The sequence below is a fragment of the Olea europaea genome, chromosome 15 (assembly GCF_002742605.1).
Source record: "Olea europaea var. sylvestris chromosome 15, O_europaea_v1, whole genome shotgun sequence".
NCBI classification, from domain to species: Eukaryota; Viridiplantae; Streptophyta; class Magnoliopsida; order Lamiales; family Oleaceae; genus Olea; species Olea europaea.
Window position 1 is genome coordinate 6754578 of NC_036251.1, and position 11206 is coordinate 6765783.

The following is an 11206-nucleotide window of genomic DNA, read 5'->3' on the forward strand; positions in this document are numbered from 1 at the left end:
TTTTATTTGTTAGCACATCTTATTTCTAATAATATTTTCCTTACAAATATTCTAATAACATGTTTTATAATAAATGACAAAAATTATATCGCACATCTATAAATATTTGTCATTTTTTATTTGTTTAAAATTAAAATAATGTTATTTAGCACAATTGGTATTATATATCGACATTCTATGTGATACTATATGATATGTTCAACTATTTAATTTTTTCCTTGGTATTGTAATACGTGTGCTGAATAGTATTATTCTTAAAATTAGGAGGGGCTTATGAGTCTTATTACCCTCTTAACAAACTTCTAACAAAATATAGAAATTGGTGAAAGTGATGATGATAAGAATAAAATAAAATAATTGGGGACACGAGTGCAATAATGAGCAAGTGTTAAGAACATTTAGTATAATTAAGATGTGGTACATTAAAAGAAAAATATTTTGTCAATATAATTACTTTAAAATTAAAAATAATTATTTTTACTTGAAATTTAATAACTATCTAAAATACCTTTGACAAAAACAATGAAATTACTTTACAGAAACAAATTATTCTCCATTCAAAAGAATAGTGCAACTCATCAATAAAGATAATGAACAACAATATATGTGATTATAAGATTACTAATATTTTATCCAGTGAATTTGGATGCATTATATTCATTAATGTGACATTGACTCTATTGCCACATAAAATTTTATTCATCATTGTTTATGAATAGCATTACTCAAATCAAAATCAACCGTTTCCTTCCTCCATAAGGTTTTTAGGTTGGACATTTATCATTCTCATGTTGTCATCGCCATTTCTACTCAGCACTTTCAACATACTTGCATCCAATATTCTATTTAGTTGGATTGTTGGAATGCTAAGCCAACATCAAAGTAATTCAAGACTCAAACATTGAAATGCTGGAAAAAGAATGTCGAGATACTTCCAAGGGACGAAATCCAACATGATCCCTTAAAGGATTCAAATTTTGTTGAATGTGTTAATACTAAAAAGTTCATATATGGCTATTTGTTCCTCTTAGCTGCAAGGGTAATACCATTGAAAAGTGTGAAGCATTCATTCAATATTGTATCCATTATGGAGGTTGACTTTGTAGCATGATTTGAGGCCATAGTTCAAGAAAATTGGCTTTAGGACTTCATTTCAGTACATGAATTTGTGGACAGCATTGCCAAGCTACTGAAGTTTAGTGTTGTAATTTGCACAATCCTTTCTTCAAAGAATGACTGGTACCTTAAAGGTGCTAACTTATGCTATTGAAATGCTTTGTCATTAAAGAAGTGTAGAAATAAAGTATCAATTGAGCAGATTACTACCAATCTTAGGTTTTAACATAGACTAATGAAATGATTGTTATGAAAGACATTTAATAGACTTGCCCAAAGTATGAACACTAGTGAGTATGGTCGTTGAAATTATTTTATTACTTTAATGGTTTTAATTTAGGTGAAGTGTATACATGGAAATGTCTATGTCAAACTAATGATGCATTAAGTGATATTAAGTGATCAATGTATTAACGACTATTTCCTTTTCTTGAGGATGATATATTAAGGCCATGTTTGAGTCCCATTATTTTCTCATTAAAATGAAAAATATGACTGTTATCCATCACATCGAGCAACCATATTTGACTTTTTTATCTCTTGTGTAGGGCCCATAACGATTATATTTTTCATTCTCATTTTTATAATAATGTGGCTCAAATGGGGGCTAAGTGATCAATATATTAAGGATTTTAGCTATATATCATATGCATTATGTTTTTTTATTGAGCCGTATAGCAAAATAACATCATGTGAGCCAATTGAGAGATTGTAAACCTATTAAGTGGCTTATGTGTTATCTATAGTATTAAATTTAAGTCGTTTAATAAATATCACTATACTAAACTCCTATTTGATTTGTGAAGCAGGGGTTTTTGAGCTATATTTTGATGGAAAGTGAGCAGTTTTTAACTATATAAAAAAGGGCATATACCTATTGATGCTTATATATTCCTATAATTAAAAGTATGTACAAAAGAATATGACGATGAGAGAGGAATTATATTTTCTTGTTCACTTAATTTTGCACGTTTGATATTTTCAATAATCTGCTAAGATTAATGCAAGTTTCCTAGTTAATTTATGCTTAAGTGAAATTCATTAAATTTGAAGATTTGAGAATTAGGATTTATGTAATATTTAATAAATGTTACATCCACTCGAGAAATGAAACAAAAAAATAGAAACTTTAGATGGTTTTGATAGCAAAAATAATGTAATCAAATATGTGTTTGACAGTATATTTTATTTTGGTGGTGGAGGTAGATATGATTTTGGGTGGTGAAGGTTGTCGATTAGTGGAGTTCATGGTACTACCTAGGGTTTAGAGAAATTGGCTATGGTGTGGCGATAGCACTAGCGGTAATAATGCTAACGGAGATTATTGGCGGTGTGAGTTGAGGGACTCCGGGTTGGGGTTGGTGACAGCGCGACGATGTAGAGGTGATGATGGATGGAAGGGCTTGGTTGGTTGTATGGATGCGAGGACACGTACATAGAATATAATTTATTTATTTATTACTTTTGTCATTTTTCATTTTCATTTTCCCTTTATTTTATTTTATGATCTATTTATTTCTGTGTGTGTGGATATTAAGGAGCCATGTGACAAACCATTCAATAATTTATAGTGGAATTTCAACAGTCACCTAAGTTGTTTACCAATTGAACCCCGTCTAAAAAGTGCACATCCCAAACTAATGGATCGCTCCATCTAAAAGTACTTATACAGAATATTTTTTAACGGTTTGGAATGACAATGTCAGAAAATAAATGTTTGATATCTATTTGTACTCTTTGTAAAGATGAGGGACCCTTGATGCAGTTTTCCCCAAAAATGAAAATTCCCAAATTACCCTTTACACATGAATCAATTCGCAAAAGAAAAGAGAAAAACCCAGTTTGATTCGCCTTCTCATAGTATCAACAATGGCAGACATTGACGAAGATACCGTAGCCCATTACTTTTACAAAGGCGCGGAAGTTGAAATCAGCAGCAAAGAAGAAGGCTTTCAAGGCTCGTGGTACGCGGGTACTGTCCTTAGCCACAGGAAATCGAAGAGGAATTCTTGCATGAAGGTGCTAGTGAAGTACAAAACCCTGTTTAAGGACGATGGCACGCGGCGGCTGAGGGAGGAGGTGGACGTGTTACAGCTTCGGCCGGCCCCTCCGCGGGAGAATCGCTGTAGTTTCGAGTCCAGTGAGAATGTGGACGCCTATTACCATGACGGGTGGTGGGAGGGTGTCATAACTGAAGTATTGAGGGAGGATAAATACAAGGTGTTCTTTCGGGGCAGCCGGGAGCAGAAGAACTTTAAGGCTTCCCGGCTGAGGCGCCACCACGAGTGGGCCGTCGGGAAGTGGCTCCCGCCGTTTGAAACAGGATTCGACAAGTCGCCTCCATTGAAGCGGCCAAAGGTTGAGGTACATTGGATTTTTTAAGTTTGTTCAGTGGATACTTGAATTACAATTTCATGTACTGTTCTGTTTGAATTGATGTAAATGTATATATGCATGGTAGCTATTAGACCCGATTGCATATATTTAATGTTTTAAAAATTTCAACTTGTATTCTGAATCAGTATTCAATCAATTTTCGTAGGTGAACATTCGTCTCAATCATTTGTCTAATCTCATAATTTCCAAGAGAATTATAGTAGGAACATTTAAGAAACGCAGCCTGTATAGAAGGTGGTGTAATTAGATTTCATATATTTTGTATCCAAAAATTACAATTTACATGATAGTAGGACCAATTTGGGGTCAATTAACATGTATAGAATCTCACGGTAATAGATAGTCTTTTTCTTGTTTCTTTTGTTTTTTGTATCCTGTCCATTTTGATTGGCGTATATGCAATTTTCTTATTTTCTTTGATGGAAACCTGATTGAATGTGTTATTTGTTACCCCACCTAAATAGAATTATATTAATTAGTTATCGGATTATGTTATGATATAGGAACTAGGAAGCATAATTAGACTCTTTAAAGTTCTCTTGAAGTTACTTGGCCAATATTTGATGTTGAATACAAGTTTTTCCCTCTTCTCAATGCATTATTTAACAGGGTGTGAATATTCAATGGTTTAGTTGGGAACTTGAATGTCTCTGATGAACAATTAGTTTGACAGAATTGTTGACATTTGAGAAGTCTTAAGGTCGTGGATTAAGATTCTCAGCTAAGCAACTTTTGATAACAAAAAGATAAAAATAAAAAATAAAAAATTAATCCATTTATTTTATTAAAAAAAGAGCATATTTTGCAACATTTTACCTTGGATACGACCGAAAAACTTGGGGATTATTGCATGCTATAACTGAGATCACGTGTTATAGCTCTTTGGACTCGTTCCTAATTTGTTGATTTTTAGAATGCAAGTGCATTGTGCCTTGTATATGCTGATTCTGTAATTAAATGATATTCACGAGAGTACTTTTGCAGTACAGAAAGCCAATTTAGCTGTCTCTATTGCGCTCCATAACCATAAGCTGGAAGGGTGAGAATGCTTTAGGAGAAATTTCATTTTGGTAGAACCCCAAGATTTATGAATGAAATGACTGTGGCACCTAGAGTAGTGCAGTAACTTAGCATGTTATGGCAATGGTGTCAGACTTTGCAGTTGATGGCACATGATGTCCCATAACATCTAGTGGTGATATTGTGATTTGCTTAATAAACAAGAAACTTGTGAGTCATTGCTCTCTGGTATGGTGATGGGCTGCAAAATCCATGTTACATCTCGGGTGGCCTTAATTGATTTTTTCTTTAGTTGTAAGGCATCGTTTTCAAAGCATATTATGCCAATGTTTGGCTTATCTAAAAAATTTGATAAAATTTTAATCATACATTTGATGGACCTACAACTTTTATCTACTGTTGAACCACATATTTCATTAACTCATATCAAAATATACAAAAAATCTACTTTTAGCAAAACCAAATAGGGGCTAAGTGTCAAAGGGAAAACAAGTAATAGACTGAGTTGTTGATCTAGTTCAAAGCACTCTAAGAAATATGGAATGCCACCTGCTTGAGGAGACACCAGTTTCTCAAGAAGCATTTAAAAGAATCTGCAACAAGAAGTAGAAAATGCTAAGCCCTTTTTCCAATAACCTTGGGGTCGCTGCATTGTTTTCTTTGCTACTCCTCTCAATCCATTATGTCCACAAAAAATTCAATAAATCAATTTTTTTGAAATCGCATCAATTCATATTAAATTTGGTCCATCTATTCGTCTTTTGACTTGTTCTACGAGGATCACTTTGCGCTTAATGTGAGCTTCTTTAACTTCAAGAAAGATGCTCCCTCCTAAGTCGTCATTCTGTCGTAAGAAAATATGGAGGGAACAAATTCACACTCAGAGTCTCGTCAAAGAGTATATTAATTTAAATTTTCTTTCCTTGCCTCAAAACTACAAGATGCTATTTTTTTTTTTTTTTTTTGCCACTATCTTTTTGTAGAAATTTGATAGTCATGCTGCCATGTCATTAATTTCAACTAAAAACACGTATATTTGAAATACGTATTCAAAGTAGTAGGGTTCCTTTTGTTATGAATGTCTTTTTGTATGTTTAATTGCCAATCTATAACCAGGTCTTTAAGTCGAAGAATATTAAGAATTGGATTACTAATCATTTGCTTTTAAATGTGCTCGATTGAAGTGAAAGTCAATTCTACTAGATTTATTTCTCAAATTAATAATGAAGTTAATCTGTTAAAATTATGCTCCTGTTTGGTAGAAAGTTGATAAAGTTATAAACTGAAAGTAATTTGTATTTCAAATAGAATTCTTTTATTTGTTTCTTTGATAAATATTGGAATTGTAGCCTACAAATTTGAAAGAGAATCTTAAAAGTTAATCTTATAATAACTTGATAGAGCTTTGTTAAGTTTTTATATGTAGTATGTATTGCGGTCCTACTTATATCTAAAATGAGCCTCATATATTCAAAGATAAATGCTAGAATATGTAAAAATAAACTTAATATATGCATATGTTTCTGCAGAATTCACTGGCATGTATATGGTTTTCATATTGGATTCTTGAATTTTGTATTTTTCTCCATTGATTTGGTTGTTGATGAAGAGCAATCTTGGGTGGACTTATATGGGCATATTTCTCTCTCATCCTTGTAAGTAAAATAAGCAAGTTTCGAAGCCCACTTAAACATGCTCGCAGTCACTATCAACTGGTTTGAAATTGCAAAAAATACTGCTTGACTCAATACGAGAAGCTTGCAAATCGAAGATTTGAAGTTAGATTGGGCCATCCTAAAATGGAGAACCAGTCCCTTTTCCCTGCCAAATCAAACTTTTGGTGCCTTCTAATGATCTTTGGGGAGCAAATGGTCAATTTTTCATGGGGTTTTTTTCCATGCTTTTGTTGGAAAGTTATGAGATACTTTCGCTAATACTTAAGAGGGTTCTAAGAGGATGGATAGTATCTAAATGATAGGACTTTCAGTTGAATATTTGAACCCCTTTGCTTTTGTTTTATCTTTTCCTCTTCTTTTTGTGAAATTAAATACCTCTCTCTCTCTGAAAGAATGAAGGTTCATCTTTCTTTTCTCGGCAAAAAATCGATAAATATTCTAATATTTATATATTTCACTGCAGGGAGTCTCAATGTCAACTAAAGTAAAGCCCAAGAAAAAAACTGCTGACAATAATTTTAGCCCCGGAACAACTGTCAAAATCAGAAGCGATGAAGATAGATGTCAAGATGCTTCATTTGCTGCAACTTCTGTCAAAAAATCAGGACCATCGGTATTTCTATCCACTTGCATATATATAATTTTAATTTTAGATGCTTGAATTCTGTTCAATTCACTCACATATATATCTGTGATTTTAATTTTGGATGCTTTAATTTTGTTTTTTGAACATTGATTTGGATATTGATGAAGTCATTGTCAACTGGTTTGACTGTAGAAGAACGTAGAGATAGTTGGACTGAAGATAAGGTTGAATGTGCATAGAATGCTGCTTGACTGAATTTACTTTACAAGAATCTAACATTTGGAGCCTTCTAATGATCTCTGGGAATCAAATGGTCAAATTTTCTAGGAGATTTGTTCCATGCTAGTTCTGGAAGTGTTGAACCACCTACAAGAAGCACTTATACTAACACACAACACATACAGGACCAAAACAGGACAAGCAACATGTGATTTTTTAAAAAGGTGAGGCTGACAAGTTGGAGACACTCCTATGGTCTTTTGTGTCCTTGATGTGTTGAGGTTATGTTTCTCGTCTGTTAGAACTATAAAGAATATGAAAAATATTGATGGGGGTGTGATACAGGTGCTCAATGTGTACCCAGAAAGTGTCCCTCAAGTGTTGGAGACTGGGAAAATATGTAAAAACTAGGACACGAGTCCTAGATTGTCCTCGGATTGTCAGACAAGGACATGACATGCCACCCATCCATGCTATAATCTCGTTTAAAAGATTAAGTAGTTATAGATGACACATATTTATTTATCTAAATTAGTCTCCAGCTCACCTCCTCACATGCAAGCAAGATTCTTTTTCATGAAAGGCCGGATACAGAGTGAACAATTTTCATTAATGGGGGTTTGCGAATCTTCAAAAAATTCTATTTTGAACCACGTCATCTAAAAGTTTACTCTAATAGAGATAGAAAACATTTGTTAATTTAAATTTTGTCGGAAAGTGACTAGCTACTCTCTATTAGTGGCATGGTCCTACGAAAACTGGATAGCATTCATCTTTTTCCTCTTCTTTTTGTCAACTTAAGTGCTTCTCTTTGTATGTGAATGAAGAAGGTTCAGCTTCCTTTTCTTGGCAAAAGAATTGGTAAATATGCTTGTATCTCTAACATCTAATTTGCAGGAAGTTTCAGCGGCAACAGAAGTGAAGTCTAACAAAGAGAGAATTTTAAATAATTTTTACCCTGGAGCACCAGTTGAAGTCAGTAGTGATGAAGATGGATTTGAAGGTGCTTGGTTTCCTGCAACTATTGTCAAAAAATTAGGTAAAAACAAGTACCTAATTGAGTATCAAACCCTCAGGAATGACAATGATACAGAATTCCTGAGAGAAGAGGTTGACACATCACATATAAGGCCATGCCCACCTGATATTGAACTACTTGATCGTTTTGAAGTTCTTGAGAAAGTTGAGGCTTTGTATAATGATATTTGGTGGGTGGGTGTAATTTCCAAAGTTCGTAAAAATGACAAATACAATGTATATTTTAGGAGCTCCGATGAGGAATTGGGGTTTAATCACTCTCGTCTGAGGGCACATCAGGAATGGATAAATGGGAAATGGGTTTTTCCCTCCCAGGTACAATTTCCTGAGCATTCAGATTTACATTCTTCTGAACATACTCTTAATTATGGAGTCTGCGTTGAAGATCAAGTTTAAAAAAATAAATGTGGTCTCTCTCTAACTGCTTCGGCTTTAGGTGAGACAGTTATCAGCGAGTCCTTTGCATTATCTAGTTCTTTTTTTATTTCTCTAAAATAATTTTACAAATGTAGTAATTGAATCACATAATATAAAGTGGAGACATTCATGAACCAGATATTTTTCCTTTGTCACTTCTTCTAATGCATCTCTTGCGTCTGCAGTCAACATTACCGTAATCTGCATTTGAAACTGCAATTTCTAACTTACATTTGGCTGATTGTTTGCTTTGCAGGCTCGCGATTTGTAGGCATCACAAGGAGAATAAAAAAAGCTGCAATTTCACTAAATCTGTTATTACTTTTTGAAGATGTAAATACTTTCACCCTCTTTGATTGAAATACAGGAGTTTAGATATACTCTTTTGTCGCTAAGGGCTAATTATGGTTTTTGCGAAGTCGTAATGCATCGGTCAGAATTTGGTTATTCAGGTTTATTTACTTGAAGCAGCAATGTTTTTATCTGAATTCCTAGTTTTGTACAGCCAAAATCTAGTTTTAAAATGCTTCTGAAAAAATTAGTGGTCATAATGTCATGGTTTTTGCACGAAAAGTAAGTAGGTTTCATCATGGTACTACAATCTAGATGTGCCAGCTGATTTAGCAGACGCTTATATTGCTTCTGTGAACTTAGTAGATCTGTTCTTTTCTTTGCATAAGCGTCGTTTGTTGTTAGTCATTGATGTTTCATCTTCTGAATTCTCTCGGATTGTAACCCGACGATAAGTTCTGGTATCGTTAAATGATGCTGGGAATGAAGCAAATCTTAGTTTACCTTTTCTTTTTCTTTAGGCGAATTCTTTAATGCATGGAGTGAACGTGCAATGAATCTGTATCCATGCATTTGCTAAGAGAAATTCTGAACTGGGAAGCAATTGACAAAAGTTTTCTACACTGTATGATTATTATTATTATTTTCCTAAATGCCATTGGCAAAGGTTTTTGTCATTATTATTTTATTTTTTAATTGTATACTTTATTTATTGATATAATTTAATTGAGAAGTTGAAATTTTGAAATATTTAATTTCTCGAAATTACCAAAATTTTCAGCTATAATTTTAAATTGTCTTTTATCTCTATTTTACAAAAGATATTTATCAAAAATATAATTTATTTTTACCAGTACCAACGGAAATTACATTTATAAATAAAATTTTTATGAAGAATAATGGCATGTTTGGTTTGGATTAAAATTTGATTTTAGTATAAGTCAAAATTAAACAATTAATATTAATAACATCTTTTATAGGTTTCACAACTTTTCAATTACACATTTCAAAAACTTATATCTAAAATTTAATTTTAATCTTCACCAAACACATTGAATTATAATTTATAATCGGATAAAACTCTAGTAATTATAAACTTTTAATTGTTATCTTGTTATTGAAGAATTTTTTTCAATGTATTCATTATTTATTTATTTTTTCATGATTTTTAATTATTTATGGAGTTTCCTGTGTATGAATAGTTGGTAAATTTATATGAAATGAAAAATTAAATTCGATGTAGTATTATCGAATCGGACCGTTGTAAAAATTAAAGGCCCTAAGCAATCGCTTCTTTTTACTAGAACTTGCGTCCCTTCTATTTATTTAGATACAAATTGGTACATTACACGATTGCATGGTTTTGAATGCTCAAAGAGTTCGTTTGGCAATGTTTTTGAAAAGTTGTTGTTCAAATTAAAAGAATACTTTAAATCTGTTTGAATAATTTTATACACATACTTTCTCTGGCTAAAAGAGTTTTTAGAAAAAAATTGATATATATTAATTTTTTCAAAAATTTCTTTTACTAGAAAAAAAAAAAAGAAAAGAAGCAAAAGCAGTAATCAAACCAATAGACTCTAATGAACAAAGCCATTTTCCATTTTTGTCTCCGGTCCTATCCACCTACTTTTATTGTAATAAATTTTTTCTGCTTATAATTGTAATGAATGAAATTGTGATTCGAGTTCAAACAATAAAAATAGGAAAAATTGCAGTAGCGGTCCTTAACCATTTCATTTTTTTAGATTTTACCCTAATTTTTATTTTATACTAGTGAAGGTTCCTAATCTTTTATAAATATGCAACTAGGATCCATCTGGACGATAACCGTTCAAAATACTATCACCTAAGCAGGAAAATTAAAAATGAGGTACTTTGACCATTTTAAGGAGGGCAATTTAGCCCATACAATTTTTTGACCATTTAATTAAAAGGAAGAAATACGTTTCTCAACCCACTATTCACATAATAGAGAGAAAGAAACGAAACGGTTATCTTCTACAATGTCTAAAGAAGGAAGCCATGAATTTGACGAAAAATTTGAAGATAATGCTTGCCACATATGAGGCCTTCTTCCCGAACCTGTGTATGGTGAGTATTATTGTGCTTTGTAGTTTCTGAAAATATCGATGCTCTTTGTTATGAACTTCGTGTAATGTGAGACTAGGATTTGGATCTGATGATCATTTGTCTTTACCTTGTTTTACAAGGGAGAATAAACTTATTTCACCATAATATTACACCATGGTTGTATATTATTCTTCAAGATGCGAATTTTTGTGTACAAGCATGCTAAGATAACATATCTTGGCTACGTGAATCCTAATTGATCTAATAGATTTGTTCTAGGCAAGAGAAAAGCATATACATCCAACGAGACATGGACTCAAGCAAAGAAGAAGAAGGGCAAGGAAAAAGGAACTTAACTATTACTCATGATCTG

At 32.6% G+C, this 11206-nt stretch overlaps 1 protein-coding gene across 4 annotated transcripts; it reads left to right on the plus strand.

Annotated features, from left to right (window-relative positions):
- The first annotated feature begins 2951 nt into the window (after window positions 1–2951).
- Window positions 2952–8973, plus strand: LOC111409984 (DUF724 domain-containing protein 3-like). Of its 4 annotated transcripts, XM_023040129.1 has the most exons (5): window positions 2952–3480; window positions 6673–6822; window positions 7912–8053; window positions 8280–8367; window positions 8726–8973. In XM_023040129.1, the coding sequence occupies exons 1-4, from the start codon at window positions 2986–2988 to the stop codon at window positions 8318–8320; spliced, it is 828 nt and encodes a 275-aa protein (XP_022895897.1). In that variant the 5' UTR covers window positions 2952–2985; the 3' UTR covers window positions 8321–8367; window positions 8726–8973. The 4 variants fall into 4 exon arrangements, with proteins under 4 accessions (XP_022895897.1, XP_022895894.1, XP_022895896.1 ...); XM_023040126.1 differs by having other exon boundaries at window positions 7912–8367; XM_023040128.1 differs by lacking the exon at window positions 8280–8367.
- The last annotated feature ends 2233 nt before the right edge of the window (window positions 8974–11206 follow it).